We start from the raw sequence: 21950 nt of genomic DNA, 5'->3' as shown, positions 1-21950 counted from the left end.
CTGATGTACCCAGAAAGATTGGGCATCACAAAAACTCACTGATTAAATGAACAAACATTTAGCTCAAATCTAGATGGCCCTTTTTATGATTTATCTACTACATTATGAGGTTAACATTATTGAATTTAAGCTAGTGATCAGACATGATCAGATAAAATAATATTACCCTAATTACCCCAGGGGACGGAGTGGTCTAGCGGTAGAGAGCTGGACTGCTAAACCGTAAGTCTTTAATGCGGGTTCAAGTCAGTAGACAGTCACTGAGCCCACCCAACTCTGATGGGTACCTAACTCCTGTTAGGGAAAGTAAAGGCGGCTGGGCATAGTGCTGACCACACTATCTCTTCATATGCCGAGGTCACAGAAACAAGTGAGCTCTACTTCCCTTTAGACCGTCAGGTTTGAAAAGGGAACTTTACTTTACTAATATTACCACGTCTTTACGCGAGTTTGGATCTCCGTTTAGACCTGTGACTGCATGACGTCCCTGGGTCCAACCAGCTATAATTGATACCTGAATTACTTTGGGGAGGTATATTAGCGGCTGGGCATAATGCGTACCACTCCATTCCTTAATATGCCAAGGTCACGACATATATGAACTCTACTTCATCAGCCCAATTGATCGCTAAGTCTAAAGAGAAACTTTGTTAATTTTTTAACACTATTATTTCAGACCGCATTTGTCATATCAAATCGATTTGTCAAGAAATATTTGAAAAATGCCTGCTATAAAGGGCAGGTCTTTTCATTCTAAATTAACTGAATAGGTTATAGAATTTAGCAGTATGGGCATTTATTTATCTTAATGTTGCGTAATTATAATCTACAATACATTTAGAAATTGATTATTGTGAGGTTCAGTGTTGGGCATTTTTTTCTATTAATGTTTGTTATTTATCATCTACAATACATTTAGAAATTGATTAATGTGAGGTTTATCATTACGTCAATTATTTTTTTTTATAGAAGACTCATGAACACAATTAGAAATAATATTCTATACCTATCCCAAAACAGTTTTAACAGTTCGAAAACAAACAATTCTCGGTTAATCCACATTTGTATAGATTTTTTTTAACCAATCGATTCGGGACTACGATTTGGCTGCATCCACGTCCCACAACTCACCATAAATACTCAGCTGTGCCGCGGCAGTGACCTCCCCTTGAGGCGTGATGGCAATACATCTGGGAAAATAAAAATAAAAATCGTTATAAAAATAGAATTCAAATATTCCGAAACATTCTATTATTTGCAGCTTCGAGTTTAGAAGAAAGAAAAAAAAAACAACCTTGAAGCAAAGTTTGTTTGAAGAAATATAAGTCAAGGCTAATATATTTTAAATCTGTTTTTGAAAAAAATAGTAGAGTTTATTGTGTCGGTCTGTTATTTTTTAAGAAGTACTAGCGTGTGTACTACATGATTTAAAAACAAAAACAACATTCTCCCATGACGTGTAGTATAGAAGATAAAATGTTTTTACTTTTGTATGAAAAGATGAAAGAGAAAACAGTATTTGATAAATAAACCAAAATAATATGTGCATATTGTCTGAAATTACCGTTACTGTTTTTTTTCAAGATATTCAAGCAAATAATTGAGTTATTCTTTACTGGTTAAAGGGTTCTATCTCATACTATTATATATATATATATATATATATATATATATATATATATATATATATATATATATATACATATATATATATATACATATATATATATATATATATATATATATATATATATATATATATATATATATATATATATATATATATTTATATATATATATATATATATATATATATATATATATATAACACTATCAGCCCCTCCACTAACCCACCTGTTATTTTTATGTTAATCTTCTTTCCAATAGTGAAACCAACAATGGAGCTTTGTTTACGTTTTTTCTCCAGATAATAATTTCCAAAATACCTAACAAAGGGTTGACTGTCACTTTCATTATGAATGTTTCTCTCCCTTTGTGTCGACTTTTCATTTTTGACTAGGATTAAGTTACATGTTTAAGAAGAACAGCATTGTTCTCTACCCCCCTACCCACCCCCACAATCAGTGTAGGACAGCTGAGGAAGCAAGACACTAAGACAGGTAACAAAAGAAACTAATCTTTAATCTTCATGACATTTCAGTTTCTTTGATACCTGATTTCAAATACGTATTCTGTTTGTGGCTTAATTTTTGTTATCCTTTTTTTGATAACCTTGAAACTATTATATATATATATATATATATATATATATATATATATATACGGCATTCATATTCTATACATTATCATCAGTACATCTACATTCTATACATTACCATTCACTACTCTCTCTATATATATTATTTATTTATTCTAGAGAGCATTACCACGTATAGTCTCAACACTACAATACCATAGCTTTAAGCTAAACACTAAATGGCTAGCCATGGTGTCAAATATCGAAACACTGACATTTTTTTAAAGCATACAATACACACCATCTAATGACACCTTTCTTAAGCATACAAGCCATTTTGAGACACCGTCTTTAAGCATAAACACCATCTAACTGCATCTTCTTTAAGCATACACACCATCTAATGACACCTTTTTAAAGCATCTAATAAAACCTTTTATCATAGACACCATCAACGTTTCCCGAACACCGATGGTGTTTTTATTTACCTGAACTCTCCTTCATCGGAGCACGTGACGTTGGTGATGAGCAGATTGAACTCAACATGGCTCTGTTGTATGGTGATCATAGGGACCATTCGCGCTTTCAGCTGGGCTGGTAAATCTTTGCCCCATTCCGGAATCTGTGAACGGTTCCAAAAATCGTTGCGTTGATGTATTTAGCAAAAAAAAATAAAAAAAAAAAATAAATAAATAAAAAAAACTTTTTGTTATTATTATTTAACAAGCGTTTTTAATAAAAACAACTTTGTTGCAATAGGGCTGGTAAGTAGGTCACCAACCAGTTCTATTGCTCATGCAGGTTTTATCGAAATGTAGAACTAGTTGGTGACCTACTTACCAGCCCTATTGTATTGACCTACAAGCTATAGCTACAGACAATAATAATTATTCTTTGGTAGACTGTCTGATTTCAAACAAAAAGAAAGATAGAAAAGTATAAGACCACACAGATTCGATTACTAATAAAGTTTTGGAATTTAGTTTTTATTATAAAGAACAAACTTCCGTTGAGAATTACTGAATCGGATTTTATTTTTCTTTTAAAGTGATTGAATATGTTGCATTAAGCCTCGACAAAAATGCATAATTATTTTGTTGTGTTTAGTCTTAGTTGTTTTTTTTTTTGTGTGTGCGTGTGTTAAACCAACCATAATCCTTTTAATCTGCATCAGGATATTTTATTCGAAGAGTTTCTCGAATAATTTAAAAATACAGTTTTTGGAATGTAGCGTGCCAGTATAAAAAGGAATAATTCTAATCCGTTAATCTCAAACCGGCGTTAAGAGCGATTGAAAATTTTGTGTATTTTAAAACCATAGTGGATTTAGTGGATTCAGTGGATACTAGTTCTTTCAGTGGATTACATAAACACGATTTTCTTGTTTTCATTTATTTGGATTGTATCCATGAGCGTAGCTAGGGTTTAGGTCTAAGGCGGTTTCATTATATTTTATTCAGTGGTGTTATTGTGTTTTTGTTTTGCGTTGTTTTAAAGGGATTTTATACATGGGTGTGTTTAAGATTTAGTACTAAATTATCCTCTGTATGATTGTTTTGAAAGACGTGCGTAGTCTTTAGTACTAAGCTTTCTTTTGTTTTCATTTTTCTCATTCCCTTGATTCGTGAAATTGGCTTTTGCTATTTGCCACTACAAACCCACTGTGCTATTGAACACAACCCAACTTTTGTAAAAATGACAAATACCAGCAAATGTATGTATGACCATTGCTCCTCCTTTCATATGACCCCTCCCTCTATTCTTATGACTACCACCCACCCCCATTATCTATGACCTTCATCCACCACCTTTATCAATGACCTTCACCCACCAGCTGCGCCCCTGACCACCACCCTCCCCCTGTACCTATGATCTTCCCACTCCCTACTCCCCGCCCTATGACCACCCCCACCCCAGTTTACTTACGCATGGGCAGGTCCACCTTTGAAATGACCACCTCCCACCCCCCCCCCACTTGCGCCAACGACCGACCACCCTCTGTGCCATCCTCTATTGTGCATAAGACCACCTCCCACCTCCTCTGTGTACTCACCTTATCATGCAAGTGCAGATTCACCAACGAAATGACCACTTCCCCCCATGACCCCCCCCCTCTTCGTCCATAACATTCCCCCTTCTGTGCCTATGTCCATCTCGTGCTTAAGACACCCTTTGTGTATCACCTTATAACACAAAGGCAGGTCCACCAACGAAATGACCATCACCCACCCCCTGCGCCCATAACCCTCCCCCCGTCTACGCCCATTTCCACCACCCTCTCTGCCTATGTATCCACACCCCGAGCCTATGACCACCCCCCCCCAGTGTACTCACCTTATCATGCAAGGGCAGGTCCACCAACGAAATGACCACCTCCCTCCATACCGACCCCTCCCCAATCCCCCATGACGATCGCCTCTCTGCGCCTATGTCTACCCCCCACCCCCCTGCGCCCATTACGCCCCCCCCCCATGTAGGCTACTCACCTTATCACGCACGGGCAAGTCGACCAAAGAGATCACGGCGCCGTGATCACCAATGCGCTTCCACGAGATCACGTACCACCCCCTTCCGTGCAGCCCTGTCTGCAGATGGCACTTTAACGTGACGCTCTTGTCCACGTGACCGCTGACGTCATAAGCCGTTAATGGTGCTGAAATATTTTTAAAAAATGAACAGATATGAATATAGTTTTTGTTATGAATTGAACGTTAAAAAATATTATATATGTAAAAATAATTCGAAGATGTTAATTACACGCAAAAACATAGTTACATTAGCGTTGATTCTGTGTTAATGAAAATTAACTGTTAATTAAACAAATGTAGAGATTTGTGTATAGTAAAGACGGAGCAGCAGAGTAAAGCTGTCAAGACTGTATCGTTTAAGTCGCAATGCAACAAATGATCAGCACATATTTCCTACCAAAAGACACATTGACTTGTTCTTTGGCTCAGGTATTGTCATGTGGCATTATTCCAGGCATGTCGAGAATTGGAACCGTTGGGAATAGTGGTGGGGGTGCAATGACGGCGAGATGGGACTTTAAATCAGTAGCGTAGCGAGGGAGGGGGGGGGGGGGGCGGGGGGACATATGTCCCCGGGCGCCGACCTTAGGGGGCGCCAAAATGGGTTGGAAAAGTAAATAAAAAGGTTGAGGGGGGTGCAAATCGAAAGTTTGAGGGGGGGGGGTGCAAATAAAAATCTCAAGGGGGGGGGAGGGGTGCAAATCGAAAGTTTGAGGGGGGGTGCAAATGGAAATCTCGAGGGGGGGGGGGTGCAAATCGAAAAGTTTGTCTCCGGGCGCCGGGAAGGGTCGCTACGCCTCTGCTTTAAATTTACCAGTGGAGGGGGGTATGAAACTTCATAAGAATAGGGCAAAGGTTTAAGTATAGAGGATGTAGACATGTTCGAGGTATTGGGAAGGGGGGGGAGGGGGATTTTAGAGGTGGTCGGTGTTTTTAAGGCGAGATGCATAAAAGAAACACAAGTAGAGTACGTGTTTCTTTAGTGTGTTTTTTAAATTGGGGTTGGGGAAGGGAGGGGGGTGCTCTGCTAAAAATGCAAAAATACTGTCCATCTCTGATGGGTACCTAACTCATGTTAGGGAAAGTAAATGCGGCTGGGCAAAGTGCTGACCACGTCTTCCCTTTACATTCTGAGGTCAAGAAACATGAACTACTTCATCTGCCAAATGGATCGCTAGGTCTTAAGAGAATTATTTACTATACCCTACCAATGAACTTATTACTATTTAAGTCAGCCAATGGTTACCAAACAACTTATAAAAAGAAAAGTTCGACCTTGTATGTTAATGTTATATTCTTAAAAAAACGATTCTAGAACAAAACGAGATTTCTCGTTATGTAATCAAACAAGACACAGAAGAATAATTCAAACACTCGCACAAGTCAAATTTTCAATTAAATATTTAATTTGTCCAGCGTTTTCATTAAACCCGAGCCAATCTGCGCTTTACAAGATAAGGAACTTATTTTCGTCTTAAAGTTATTTCCCTTGCTTCGATAAACATTAATTATCTCCCTTAACCCAGGACCGATAATTGAAGCAAAACTATCTGGTCTGAGATCGGACCCGTGCATCCTAGTTTTGTTCCGGCCCACAGAGGGGTGTGGGGGGGGGGGGGGGGTGGGGAATTCAATACATCAATCAAGTTATCAGTAATCACGAAATAAGACTTAGCGCTAATGTCATTTTCCACAGTGTGGCGTTTATGAAATTTTGTAATTACCGCCGCCAACCAATTTACCGGGAAAATCCGATTACTCTCCCCTGATCAGTGTCGCCGGATGACACGTCGGTCAAAATGAAAGTAGGAATTTTTGTCAGTGTCTGGTGAGAGTGGTAAAAATGTAAAAAAAGGGGGGGGGGAGCCAACCTAATCCCGTGAAGGTGAGGTACTGGTGAGATATATCTCTCTACCGTCATGTTTTGCTAAGTAATTTTTTTTTTCTTTCTCAGCCGGTCCTTGATCAGACTGATGGGGAGGTCTCAGGTCCCGGTATAGGTGTGACGGTGATAGGTCTAATTCTACCTGCATAAGGTCGTCGAATATTCCAAAGTCTCTCTCACTTTTCTCTCTCTCTCTCTCTCTCTCTCACCCACAACCTCACACACATCCACACCCCACACACACAGACAAATACACAGGCACACCCACCCACCCACAGATATATATATATATATATATATATATATATATATATATATATATATATATATATATATATATATATATATATATATATATATTTATTTATATATATATATATATATATATATATATATATATATATATATATATATATATATATAAATATATATTTATACATATATATATATGTATATATATATATATATATATATATATGTGTGTGTGTGTGTGTGTGTGTGTGTCTATGTGTGAGAGTGTTTAGATATAAGGCAGAATAGGTTTAAAACATAGTTTAAAGTATATTACATAAGATAAAAAACAAGGCATCCAATGTTTAAAAACAGGAATCACATTCTCATCATCGGATTTAGATATATGTTGCTCTATACTATACCAAATCATCAGTTGATAGAAACTTGCTTAAAACTAATCCTTACCAAAAAATCTTTTACACTTCATTTTATTTAATTTTACATTAGTCCTAGCATGCTATAAGCCTTATAAAACCACTCCCCTTGGAGCGCATTTTTTCAGAAAAATATTTTTATTAACACAAAACAAAAACACGACTTTTCATGTATCAACATTTTTTTTATCTGTGGCTTTGGATTTGTAAGATGTATTCAGACGAATGTATCAAGCAAATGCACATTCAGCACAAAAAAATAAAATACTTCTTCTCTATGTTAAGTATGATAAAGTGAAACGTCTGCATTTTTCTAATTGCCCGTCGCTCATGAAATAAATGTTAAACACCATAACGCAACTTGCAACCTACATACAAAGTTTAATGGCAGCCTTGCCTATATAACGGAAAAGATATGCATTAATTCAACCTGTCTATACAAAAAATAAAAACCAAACTGCAGATCTAAACATATCAGAAATTTTTTTTTTAAAAAAAAGTAAACTTTGTTGTATGCAAGCCGATACAGCTATTAATAATTCTTTTCAATCTTTGACCCAAAAGCCCTTTCGGCTATTAGATTATATAGATCGAAATAACTTTCATGTTTTTATTTTATTTCTTTTAACCAGCGAATGTTCTACAAATCGATGAAGAGTTTACTGGCCTAGATCAACACATAGATAGGGAATATTTTGTTTAACCTACCGAAGTTAACATAGATTTGACAGAGAGTCAACTAATCAAACCAAATTTAGGACGATTAAAACAATTGTTGCTCCGCGCAGCTGAAGCTGAGAAACATTTTTGGTTTTGAAACTTTGGAAGTAACACAACTCTTTTGTTGTTGCCATACTAAAGTAGTTAACCACCGAAATCGCTGGTGATAGTAACGGGAACCCCCCCCCCCCACACACACACACACACCTCCCCCGCCCCCGTCCCCCAATCTATTAATTTTTAACAGCTATAATACAAAAAAACGGGTGATATTGCAATATTAGCTGAGGAACAAGTGTAGTGTTAATTAATTCTAATACCAAAACCGCAAATAACATTGCTCCGATAGTTTAGGATGAAATGTAACTTTAATCTGTTTTAATGATCCATGGGGCTAGTAAAGTCGAGTTCATATCATCCTTGACCTTGTAATTTGAAGAAATAGTGTGTTCAGCACTATGGCCATATGGTTGTTACTGTCCCTAACGTGAGTTAGGTACCCATCAGAGCTTGGTGATGTTCTTCTGACAGGGAACTCAATACTTTCGTTTAAGCACTTTAGCGCTCTACCTCTAGGCCACTCAGTTTCAAATCGCAACATAAATAATTTACAAACCATACCTAACCCTAAGCCAACTCTTGTCCTTTCAAGGCCGAAACTCAATGCTACTTACAACCACCCCCCCCCCCCCGATGGGGGTGCAGGGGGGTACAAATGTCCCCGGGCGCCGACCTTAGGGGGCGCCAAAATGGGTTGTAAAAACAAATTAAAATGTTTTAGCTGCATTTTTGGATTATAAATAGTTTTAGGGGGAGGGTGCAAATCGAAAGTTTGAGGGGGGGGGGGGGTGCAAATTGAAATTTTGCTCCCAGGGGTGCGCCAAATTGAAAGTTTGTCCAAGGGCGCCGGGAAGGGTCGCTACGCCTCTGCCACCTCCCCCCCCCCCCTTCAAACGAACGAAGTTTAAAAAGTATAAGTACACATATCAACAATTCCTGCTTTGTATATGCATGTGTGTAACTAATCAATAAAATATCAACTTTGAATCCTACCATATAATTCTTTTTGTAATAGAAACAAGTGCTTAATCAGTTCAACAACAAAAAAAATCACAAAAAACCAACGCCAATGTTTTGAAGAAATTGTTCAAGTATCGATTGATTTGAATCTCACTGTAGCATTGCTCTAGAGTAATGCCCCATCAAATGGAATAGTGAGCTAGGGTTCAGTGCGGCGGATTTCAATTTTGTCGGATGCGCGGATTTTAATTTTCTAAAGTGGAACCGCTCCTGTGGTTTGGTACAAGAAATTTTATTTTTTTTGTACACAGACAAATATTTTTGTTCGATAAATGCTTTTTTTTTTTGACAATAAACAAATATTTGTTGAAATTATTATAAAAACGTGCATGAATATCGAAATAAAAATGTATTTAAAGTTACCAAAAGAGTAAGTTTTGTTTATTTCAAGGTAAAGTGACCAAAAATTCAAAGATAGTTTAAGGTTTGATATTCAATAGACTTGTTGAAGTAGAGTGTGTCTCTTTCGTTGACATCGGCTTGTAAATTGAGTGTACGGTCAACTCAACCCTATTCAGTCTCCAGGTACTCCTCTTAGCTGAGTGAACTCAGTGACCTACTACGAGAGTCAAGACTTCCGGGTTAGCTATCGTTGGTCTCAGTACGGGTCACGCCCTCCCATTAGCTTTGTACTTATGTGTATTGCTTTTATCGTGTTGTTGTATCATGTCTGTCATACGACATCGACGCCAACAGGCTCACCAAGTATGTTGTGACAAGTGTAAACAAAACAACATAAGAAAGTATGAAATGAAGTAGGGACATATTATCTTCCTCGGCTACTCAGTGTTATATAACGTACTGCTTTAATGACTTTCTCACCAGCAACCACATGTATATATACAGTAGCGTAGGCAAGAGGGGGTTGGGGGGTTATAACCCCTCTCATGGACTCACACTCCTATATATATATATATATATATATATATATATATATATATATATATATATATATATATATATATATATATATATATACATGATTGTATACATATGGAAAAATATTTGAACCCCTCCCATGAACAATCCCTGGCTACGCAACTGCACCCCCTACCCCAAATTATGATATATATATATATATATATATATATATATATATATATATATATATATATATATATGTATATATATATATATACCGATTAGCCAGGTACAACATTACTAAAGATTTTTAAGACTACCTGAATGAAGACATGTTCGTGAACTGTAGAATGACGTAAACGTAGAAGGACAATACCATTCACAACACCAAACGATGCCAGTTACTTCAGACAAGGGCATGTCTCGGCTCAAGATTCAAGTAAATAAAGTACGTAGGTAACTGTAACAATCACACCATGCTCCTTATTGGAATACTTGATTAACTGATCCAAACCACACCATTCACACCATCACTAAACCACACAAAACTACACCATCCACTTCATTAAAACACAACAAACCACATATTCACATCACTAAACCACACCAAACCACACCAGTCATTTCACCAAACTACACCATTTATACCACCAAATCATACCACATAATTCACATCACCAAACCACACACTATCCGCATCACCAAACCACACCTTTCACCGCAAAAACCACACCTCTCAACGCTCCAAACACACCATTCAAAATACCAAACTACAACATTCACCACACAAAACCACACTATTCACCACACCAAATCGCAGTACTCACAGCAGTTATCGACGCCACACAAATATTAGGTCATCAACCATCTCCCGACTACCATTACAAAAACAAATAACTCAACATTGATTTTAAGAAAAAAATATTTCAATCTAAAAATATTGAAATTTTTTGGGAAGAGGTGGGTGAACAAATGTGGGGGGGGGGGGGGGGGTTAGGTAGGGGGCAAGGGGTAAAACAGACTATTGGGGGGGGGGGGTACGTAGGGGTGAAGGGTTAAGACAGAGACTGTTTTGGTACTACAAAATCACATGGCGCATGGCGCGCAAATGTTTATCCGAAATGGAAGAGACGGTCGTAATTTGTTGCGTGCGTTTCTTATTGGGCAGTTATGATGGTTCCTCTCTGATGGTGCAACTATAATGGTGTCAGTAATGATGTTTTCTCTCTGATGGTGCAGCTATAATGGTGCAGCTATAATGGTGCAGTTATAAATCAGGTATGATGATGTGGTTCGGACGTAACTGTTTTAATGGCATGGTTCCAGAGATAGGGAGCTACTTGCAATAGGTAATTTTAAACGAGTAAATCAATAAAACAATAAAAAAAAATATTTCTAAACTAAAAATATATTTTAAAATTTCATCGCTTCCGATTCTTAAATAAATACTAGCACTAGATATGGTACAGTAATATACTAAAATACAAAAAAAAAACTTCATTAAATTAATTTCATGTTTTTTGTTTTATTTAAATCCGATGTAACGTGAAAGGATGCAAAATGGGCTCTTAATCAGAATAACTAAAATGTAGGTTTATGTTAAGAGTCGTACGTAAATAAATGAAATGTCTTTTTGACATGATCGGAAAAATATATCACACTATTGTCAGTTAAACTCCTAAGCTACAAGAAATTATTTCTTGTGTTTTACCTAATTTAAACTAAATTTACGTTAAATTTTTTTTTCTAATTTTCGTTTTGCGAGAGGGGGGGGGGGGGACTCTGTATGTACTTCATTAGGGGGATCTCTTATGGGAGGGGGGGGGACTCTGCCCCATCGAAGAACGTCTACCGCCCCCCTTCCCCTGAATGTTATATAAGTTATAGGCCATAGAAAATGTATACTTTTACCATTGTCCCGGAAAATTAAGTCCGCCCTTACGAAAAAAAGTCCCCCCCCCCATTAGGAGAAAAAAAACGTGAAAGAAACACTAGAGGGGGAGGGGGCTGACAGATGGCTTAACGAACACATTGTTTTCAGCAGTTAACACAATTTGTGATCGTTTGGAAAATTGAAATTCTGATTGATTCAACTCAAGGTTGATTAAAGTGGCATTGATTGTATTGCTGTAATTATGTTTCGTGTTCAACACATTTGAAAACGTGTGTAGTTAAACTACAGCTGTGTTGTTGCAGGTGTTAAACTACAGGTGTATTGTTGCAGGTGTTAAACTGCAGGTGTGTTGTTGTAGGTGTTAAACTACAGGTGTGCTAGTGCAGGTGTTAAACTACAGGTTGTGGTGTTGCAGGTGTTAAACTACAGGTGTGCTAGTGCAGGTGTTAAACTACAGGTTGTGATGTTGCAGGTGTTAAACTACAGGTGTATTGTTGCAGGTGTTAAACTGCAGGTGTGTTGTTGTAGGTGTTAAACTCCTGGTTGTGTTGTTGCAGGTGTTAAACTACAGGTTGTGGTGTTGCAGGTGTTAAACTACAGGTGTGCTAGTGCAGGTGTTAAACTGCAGGTGTGTTGTTGCAGGTGTTAAACTGCAGGTGTGTTGTTGCAGGTGTTACACAACAGGTTGTGATGTTGCAGGTGTTAAACTATAGGTTGTGATGTTGCAGGTGTTAAAAGGTTACCATAGTTTTTTAAGTGGCGACCCCATTTTTTCATAGAAGATTGTCGATCCCAATGGGGATATCGACCCCTAGATTGGGAACCCTTGTGTTAAATTCTCCATTAATAAAATACACTTTTGAGAATAGAGCATATTATTTTACTTTCACGCAAAAACAACACTTTTAATTATCGTCATGTTTATTTGACTGTCAACATTTCGGTTCATTCTCTTCATTCTTCATTAGTGATTATACATATTATTATGACTGTTATTCGTATTTCTTTCAAACAATTTTCTCTTGCGAGGGGGGGGGGGGGGGTTGGGGGGGGAGGAGGGGCACTTCGAACTTTCGAATATTTTTTGGGGGGGGGGGGAGATAACAAGGACTTAAATTTCCATTGAGGCGTAAATTGGCTATATATATATATATATATATATATATATATATATATATATATATATATATATATATATATATATATATATATATATATATATATATACATGGCCACTTTATATATTTCTTTTCTATTTGGCTCCGTGGGGGCGGGAGGGGGGGGGGGCGAGAAGGTGACAGTACAGTGCTGTTGTTGATTCCCCCACACATGTCTAGTGTTTGTTCATTCATATACCCCGTCCGTTGATCGTTGATTATAAAATCACGATGTCGATTGTTGATACACTCTGATGTGATGAGTTTCAGTTCAGCTGGTAAAGTACAACTCGTTTGCACGAGAGATCAGGAAGTGACGTAGGCCACATAGGCGCGTGTATTCGATTACACCAAAAAAAATGGAATCGAGTCAAGCTTTTGTGAAGGGGGGCAATCGATCAGGGGAAACAATTTAATTTTAATCAAACAATAATTGTAGAGCCGGATGGGGGATAGTGGTGATGGGGTGGGGGGTGTTTTCAAGTAAATTGTTTTAGGGGGAAGGGGTAGGTTAAAATAGATTTCAGGCGGTTGAAATTCGACAGTGTATATTTGCTGGGATAATTGGGATAGTTTGCGAGTTTTGCAGCTTGGGTTAGACAACAATGAAATGTATACATTGGTATAGGTAGGCAAAGTGATGGGTGTAATGGGGCACAATACGTTGAATTCACCTTTTTCTGTGACCTCGGCATATGAAGGGATAGTGTGGCCAGCAAAATGCCAGCCACCTTTATTATCCCTAACGTGAGTTAGATACCCATCTGAGCTGGGTGGACTCAGGGACGCTCTATTAACACGACTCTAACCTTATGCCCCGCAGACCCATATGGTATACATGTGTAATGATAATTTAGTAGAGTATATTATTATATCGCCATATTATGTTAAAATATGTGTAAATAGATGTTTCTTTTTACGTCAACTATTTCCTATTTTCTCGCAGACCGGTCGCACACATTGACCAATTGAGAAATTAAAAGACGGATAGACAGATTTAAAGGGCTTCATTTTTTCCTCTAATTTGTATCGTTTAAGTCTTTCAAACAGGAGACCTAGCTATAGAGTCTCGAGTTTGAATCCGGCTTCAAATCAATGGACCATACCTGAGTCCACCCAGCTCTAATGGGTACCTAACTTACGCTTAGAAAGTAAATACGGTTTGACACAGTGCTGACCACATTATCCCTTCACATTTCGAGGTCAAGAAACATATGAACTTATCTGCCCAATGGATCGCTAGGTCTACAGAGAAAATTTTTGTCCTTGAAATGAGGAATAAATAGTAGAACATTGATCTGTATGGGCGGATGGAGAGAGACACAGACGGACAGACAGATTTAGAGTACCTTAATTTGTCTTCTATTTAATATGGCGTAAGGCCTATAAACGGTGAAAGAATAGCTGTACGGGCGTGACTATGGACCGATATGTAGAAATAAACAGACAGACAGACGGAGTAAAGTACCTCATATTGTCCTCATTTTATGTGGTTTATTTTTCAAACGATGAAAGATAGCGATAGGTGCGTCAGTATAAACGGATGGAGAGAGAACTAGACGGACAGACGGAGTTAAGTACCTCATTCTGTGCTCTATTTTGTATGGTCTAAGACTTTAAAATATGAAAAAAGGCGTTAGGGATGGAGAGAGTATCAGATGGACGGACGGACTTAAGTACTTGATTTTGTCCTCTATGTTATATGGTTTAAGTCATTCAAACGCAATTATAACAGTACGGGCGTCAATATAAACGATGGAGAGAGTAACCGACGGACAGACGGAGCTAAGAACCTCATTATGTGCTCTATTTTATACGGTTTAAGTCGTTCAAACGTTGCAACTATAACAGTACGGGCGTACGGATGCAGTGAGTAACCGACGGACAGACGGAGTAAAGTACCTCATTATGTGCTCTGTTTTGAATGGTTTAAGTCGTTCAAACGTTGCACGTATAACAGTATGGGCGTCAGGATGGAGAAAGTAACCAACGGATAGACGGAGTTAAGTACCTCATTACGTCAACAAAGCCGCCATAGCGTGACGTGTGGTGAGTGGCAGCTGTCACTGGCAGACCACGTGACACACACCTGACACGCCTGGTCGCTGGTCAGCGTGTAATCAGCTCAGTCAGAAATGTGTCTGTCATGTCACGTCTGTCAGGGTTTTTTGTTAGGTCCGTCAGTGGTGTGACGTTTATCTTGTGACGTCAATATTGGGTAGTTCTAGATTGGTTATTGTGGTTATAGAGCGGTGTGGTCGGGTGGTAGTGTAGGCAAATCTGAGTGTTTCGAGTTCGAATCTTAAGCACGTCATGACAACAACAACAAAAAAAGGCTGAGAATTTCGATATCTATTTCAACATACTTGATTTTTTTTAAAGAAGTTATTTTTTAAAATCATTTTGCTCCTCTAGTTTTTCTTTAAAAGAAGTTGTATAAAATCGATGTTCTATTTCTCCTAATTTTAATTTATTTGACAAGTTTATTATGGCGGGTTGATATAATGTAGGATTAAAACCTAAATATTATTTAGTTAAAGTATAAATGTTAGTAAAGTAATAGACATTAACCACAAATATATAATTTGATTCATATTTAATTTTAATTCCTGTAAACAAGATCGGTTACAGTGTTTCTTCCAGACTTTTTTCTCCGGGGGGGCACTTGGAATTTTCGGGGGGGCGGTAAACTTTCTTCGGGGGGGCGGACACTGTTAAAAGTATATATTTTCTATATAAATTATATAAATTTCATTTCGTTCGGGGGGGCGGTAAAAATTTTTCGGGGGGGCTTCGCCCCCCCGAAGAGATGCCTGGAAGAAACTCTGATCGGTTATGTGATACACTTATAATGTTTGTCGTTAAAGATTTACATATCGGTGTTGATAATCCAGCTTATTAGATTGGCATTCATAAGAATATTTTCAACCATTTACGTGTCTATGCGATTGTTTTATCAGTACGATAATGTAGGCTATTTGGCCGTCCGATTTTCAGCATGGTAAAGCATATACGAGTCTAAATTGAGATATAGCTATGGCTAATGTTACGACTGTAAAGGCTTGTATGAGGCTAGTGTTTGGCTAGTGTAAAGTAAAAGTAGAGTTCCTTTTCAAACCTGACGGTCTATAAGGCAAGTGAAGTAGAGTTCACTTGTTTCTGTGACCGCGGCATATGAAGAGGTAGTGTGGTCAGCACTATGCCCAGCCGCCTTTACTTTCCCTAACGTGAGCTTGGTACCCATCAGAGTTGGGTGGACTCATGACTTGAATCGTAAATTATGCTTTACTACATAATAAACATTTCCAGTTTTCTTTTTACTTTTTTCACACGTTTTCCCATTTTCGTAAGTATAATTTAATGCATGTTATTATTTGTTATATATTAGTTTTAATATAATTGTATACGTTTTGTAGTAAATATACAGAAGCGCTTGTCGTTTCATTAACGACGTATTGAGTACCATTGGCCTTGACATACCAACTACAGCATCGATGTGCTTGTTCAGGTAACATTACCATCTGCTTGAGTACCTGCGATCAATATTCATTAAGCCAAGAGACAGAATGATTCTTTAAAAGTACACAATGCTACTGGAAGTCAACTACTGGCTACAGACAAGAACGCAAATTCAATTTAGGAAATTCTTTAGGGAGTATGGTTGTTTTTTTGTTGATATCATTATTCATATTAATTCAGACTTTTATTAATGGATGCATATTGATCATCAGATGGCCTGAAAAATTACCTAATTTGTATTGTGTAGAAAAACAGGGCAAGATTCTATTGGTAAAGAAATATAAAAGCGATAATGGGGATGGATTGCACACCATGCGTAAACCAACTAGCAACATTTCCAGAAAGGCACTTGATTGGAATCCCAGATGAAAGAAGAATGTAGGTAAAAATAAACTTTGAAAAGATCTGCTGTAAGTGAAGCAGATGCAGCAGGAATGCGTGGGTACAACTTGGAAGAATCGCACAAACCTAGTACGATGGAGATGTGTGATTGCGTCGCCATGCGCCGTATTGGGGATTCAGGGAATCATGATGATACTTATTCATATCAGAGCTGGACTGCTAACCCGTAAGTCTCGAGTTCGAATCCGGGTTCGAGTTAGTAGACTGTCCCTGAGTCCACCCAACTCTGATGGATACCTAACTCAAGTGTTAGGGAAAGTAAAGGCGGCTGGGCATAGTGCTGACCACACTATCTCTTCATATGCCGCGGTCACAGAAACAGGTGAACTCTATTTCACTTGCCCCATAGACCGTCAGGTTTGAAAAGGGAACTTTACTTACTTACTTACTTATTCATAACAAAAGCAATTTCATTGTGTCATTGCTGCTTAATGAAAAGACATAAATCCTTTAGTGTAACGTACCCCTCAAAACAAGAAAGATTTAATCACCTGATGTTGGCTAAAAGCTAGATATTTTTTGTCAGATGTTCTCCAGATCAAACCAGATATTCGACGTATTTCTGTGATTCCGATCTACGAAATACATAATAAGTGGTTGCCCCTTTTTGATTTAGCATGATTGGCTTTAAATGTGCGGGCATAAAAAAAGTTTGTGGGGCGCTTCTTCTCTGAAGCTATAGCCTTAAACATACATACACATACATAAAACACTCTCATACACACACTAAGCTGTCGACTCGCCAATGTTTCTCGGTGTTCAATTAATCGCGACTGTAAGTAATCTCGCATTACAGCAACAATTCCATCGGTAGCTAATTAAACAACGATGTGAGAACCGCTGGGTTTGGTCCCCTGATAGGTTTATACACGCTTCTTCGCGCGACTTAATGACGGTCTGTCAAATCGTCCAACAACTTAATGGTAATGCTACAAGGATCAACGCGCCGGAGGGGTGGGGGGGAGGGAAGGGGTATGCAATATAACATTTCATCGAGGGTATGGCGGGGGAGGGGGAGCGTATAAGGACATCACGTGTTATAAAAGAAAATATCATAGCCTGCTCATCTAATCTAAGCCTGGGCATTTCCTGGCGATTCCACTCGTCTTAAGATCCCCCCTGATCGCTGATTGGCTGCCATCTACGTCTGTATTGCAATCTCACAGTTGCATGCCTTCATCTGGGGCCGACCGGAAACACGGGTACGCTGTTAGCACCGGATGCCGGCGCTGAGGCACTTACATCCATATATGGCGCGGGGCGCATGCAAATGACCTACTTAAAGCAGGTCTTGCAGATGGGGAGGGGGGGGGGAACCTGGCTGCTAAGTGGATGAAGGAATTACGTGTCTTTGATGTAAAGTTCATCAACAATAATATTCTTATGTTAACTGTAACATGCCGATCGAAGGGGGGGGGGGGGGGAGGGATTATCTTCCGATATTTCTAAATACACACACGCACACACACCTGCACTTAAAGGAGAAAGCTATATATATATATATATATATATATATATATATATATATATATATATATATATATATATATATATATATATATATATATATAATATATATATATATATATATATATATATATATATATATATATATATATATATATATATATATATATGTAGAAAGAGGGAGAGAGAAAGAGAACGAGAAAGAGAGAGAGAGGGATATATATTTATGTATATATATATATATATATATATATATATATATATATATATATATATATATATATATATATATATATATATTCAAAATAATACAACTTTTTTGTTTTAAAGCGTATAGGTCACTGACATTGTCCTTACCAACATTTACAATTTTTAGAATTAATACATTTGTATTGGCATCTGTATTGATAATCTAATATCAATATTTATCATGACAATCACATTACGATACCGTAAGCAAACAATTGAAGCAATCTTTTCAAACAAACTTCCAATTTGCAGGTTGCGTTTCTAGTGTTTGCTGAAAATCCTTTGTGTACATAGCGGTCAGCTTGTATTGTGTTTGCTCTCGACAGAATCCGATACTTAAGATTGGCTCAATTATAATTGTTTCTCGAACGATTTTAAAATTGTTAATCTTGTGTTGTTTTTTTTTTCTTCTGGTTTTTTGTCTTAAAAAAAAATCTCAGAGTAGAAGTAGCAATTTAATGTTTGGTTAAAAGTGTGGATATTGTTTGGCCATGTTGTTTTAAAAAACAAGATTTATGCAGAATTTCTTTATGTATCTTTTTCTAACTCACACCAATGGTTCAGAAAATTTAAGATTCCATTACTTTTATGTAAATTACCTCATACAAAGTGGCTACGTATATGGACAAAAAATTAAATTAATCTGTGAATTCATATCCCATAAATCATTGTTGACTCCATCTAATCAGTTATTGCTGACTCTCATATCCCATCAACCATTGTTGTGTCCCACATCCCATTAATGCATCTCTACAAACAACTCACGACATGATATTCCGATATTCCACACCCTCCCACACACCACATCATCATCATCTCACACATCTCACACATTCCACATTCCACACCCACTACCAAACACCTTCTCCTCCACACACACACCCCACACAACATATCCATAACTACCTTCATCTCACACATGGAACCCTCCCCCACACCCCTACACACAACATTTCAATATCACCGCCATCCAACACATTGCATCCTCACTGGTCCACACTCCTCCCACACGATCCTCCCCCACACACATTACGTCTCCAATAATGCCGCCATCTCGCACCTCCACACCTCTCCCAATACCTCACCTCGAAACATCCACACCTCTCCCCTTTCAATACACCATGCCCTCCCAAACACACCCACACACCCAAGCACACCCCCACACAACCTGTCCATCAGTACCGTCATCCCACTCCTCCACACCCCCACACCCCCACACCCTTACCCAACACCCCTACCCAACACCCCTGCCCCGCACCCACACATCCCTCACTCATACACAACCTGTCAATTAGTACTGTCATCCCACTCCCACACACCCCTCCCCCACACACCTCCACACAACCTGTCCATCAATACCGCCATTCCACAAATCCCACTCCCCCACACCCCCACACCCTTACCCAACACCCCTACCCAACACCCCTGCCCCGCACCCACACATCCCTCACTCATACACAACCTTTCAATAAATACCGTAATTCCACTCCCCCACACCCCTCCCCCACACCCCCACACAACCTGTCCATCAATACCGCCATCCCACTCCCCCACACCCCTCCCCCACACACCCCCCACACAACCTGTCCATCAATACCGCCATCCCACTCCCCCACCCTCATCCCCCACACCCCCACACAACCTGTCCATCAATACCGCCATCCCACTCCCCCACACCCCTCCCCCACACACCCCCCACACAACCTGTCCATCAATACCGCCAACCCACTCCCCCACCCCCTCCCCCACACCCCCACACAACCTGTCCATCAGTACCGTCATCCCACTCCTCCACACCCCCACACCCTTACCCAACACCCCTACCCAACACCCCTGCCCCGCACCCACACATCCCTCACTCATACACAACATTTCAATCAATACCGTCATTCCACTCCCCCACACCCCTCCCCCACACCCCCACACAACCTGTCCATCAATACCGCCATCCCACTCCTCCACACCCCCACACCCCCACACCCTTACCCAACACCCCTACCCAACACCCCTGCCCCGCACCCACACATCCCTCACTCATACACAACCTGTCAATTAGTACTGTCATCCCACTCCCACACACCCCTCCCCCACACACCTCCACACAACCTGTCCATCAATACCGCCATTCCACAAATCCCACTCCCCCACACCCCCACACCCTTACCCAACACCCCTACCCAACACCCCTCCCCCGCACCCACACATCACTCACTCATACACAACATTTCAATCAATACCGTCATTCCACTCCCCCACACCCCTCCCCCACACCCCCACACAACCTGTCCATCAATACCGCCATCCCACTCCCCCACACCCCTCCCCCACACACCCCCACACAACCTGTCCATCAATACCGCCATTCCACAAATCCCACTCCCCCACACCCCCACACCCTTACCCAACACCCCTACCCAACACCCCTCCCCCGCACCCACACATCACTCACTCATACACAACATTTCAATCAATACCGTCATTCCACTCCCCCACACCCCTCCCCCACACCCCCACACAACCTGTCCATCAATACCGCCATCCCACTCCCCCACACCCCTCCCCCACACACCCCCACACAACCTGTCCATCAATACCGCCATCCCACTACCCCACACCCCTCCCCCACACACCCCCACACAACCTGTCCATCAATACCGCCATCCCACTCCCCCACACCCCTTCCCCCCCCACCCCCACACAACCTGTCAATCAATACCGTCATCCCACTCCCCCACACTCCTCCCCCACACCACTCCCCCACACACCCCCACACAACCTGTCCATCAATACCATCATCTCCCATGGACCCGCGCCAAAAACCCCTACAGTCAGGACGGTGAGCAGATATGCACGTGCCTGACACCCGCTAGTGCTCACCCTTCTCTGTGTTTGCACACAGAGTGCTGCACGTGACATCCAATTATGACGGACATGACACTCAGCACCCCCCCCCCCCCCCCCCCCACTCCTAGCATCCTGTTGAATGGTATTCCTAATTTCTTTACCAATGTAAATATACACACACCTCTCTTCTGACTCTTAAGCTCAGCATGAATTATTTTAAAGGCCTAGTATACGAAGCACCAACCACGATTACAGTGGTATTAGAAATAAATTATACCTTAGCTAGTTACTAAAATTATCTAAATCAATTGAGCTTTGAAGTGAATAGCATTTGAACATTTTGCATTGACAGTTTAATTAGTAAAAAAATTAACTACACCACAAAAAACAATACAATGCATAATAACATATAATACGGTGCTATTCTTGTTATAAAGTTATAATACTCAACGAAAAATATGTAATACTTCGTAACCCTC

At 39.5% G+C, this 21950-nt stretch overlaps 1 protein-coding gene across 1 annotated transcript in view; it reads right to left on the bottom strand.

The window, feature by feature from the left end:
• The window catches only part of LOC131948921 (uncharacterized), a 66561-nt gene that overhangs the window by 5602 nt on the left and 39009 nt on the right, over positions 1-21950 (bottom strand). Inside the window, exons 3-5 of the mRNA XM_059310651.1 lie at positions 4684-4850; positions 2686-2819; positions 1132-1190 (exon numbers count right to left, since the gene is read on the bottom strand). Of these exons, the coding sequence (XP_059166634.1) occupies positions 1132-1190; positions 2686-2819; positions 4684-4850 (360 nt within the window). The remainder of the gene's footprint in view (positions 1-1131; positions 1191-2685; positions 2820-4683; positions 4851-21950) is intronic.

Source organism: Physella acuta, unplaced genomic scaffold (assembly GCF_028476545.2).
Source record: "Physella acuta isolate Inbredline_101_S28 unplaced genomic scaffold, ASM2847654v3 ptg000665l, whole genome shotgun sequence".
Taxonomy (NCBI): Eukaryota; Metazoa; Mollusca; class Gastropoda; family Physidae; genus Physella; species Physella acuta.
The sequence above is the reverse complement of the archived record's forward strand: the minus strand, read 5'-3'. Positions and strand labels throughout refer to the sequence as shown.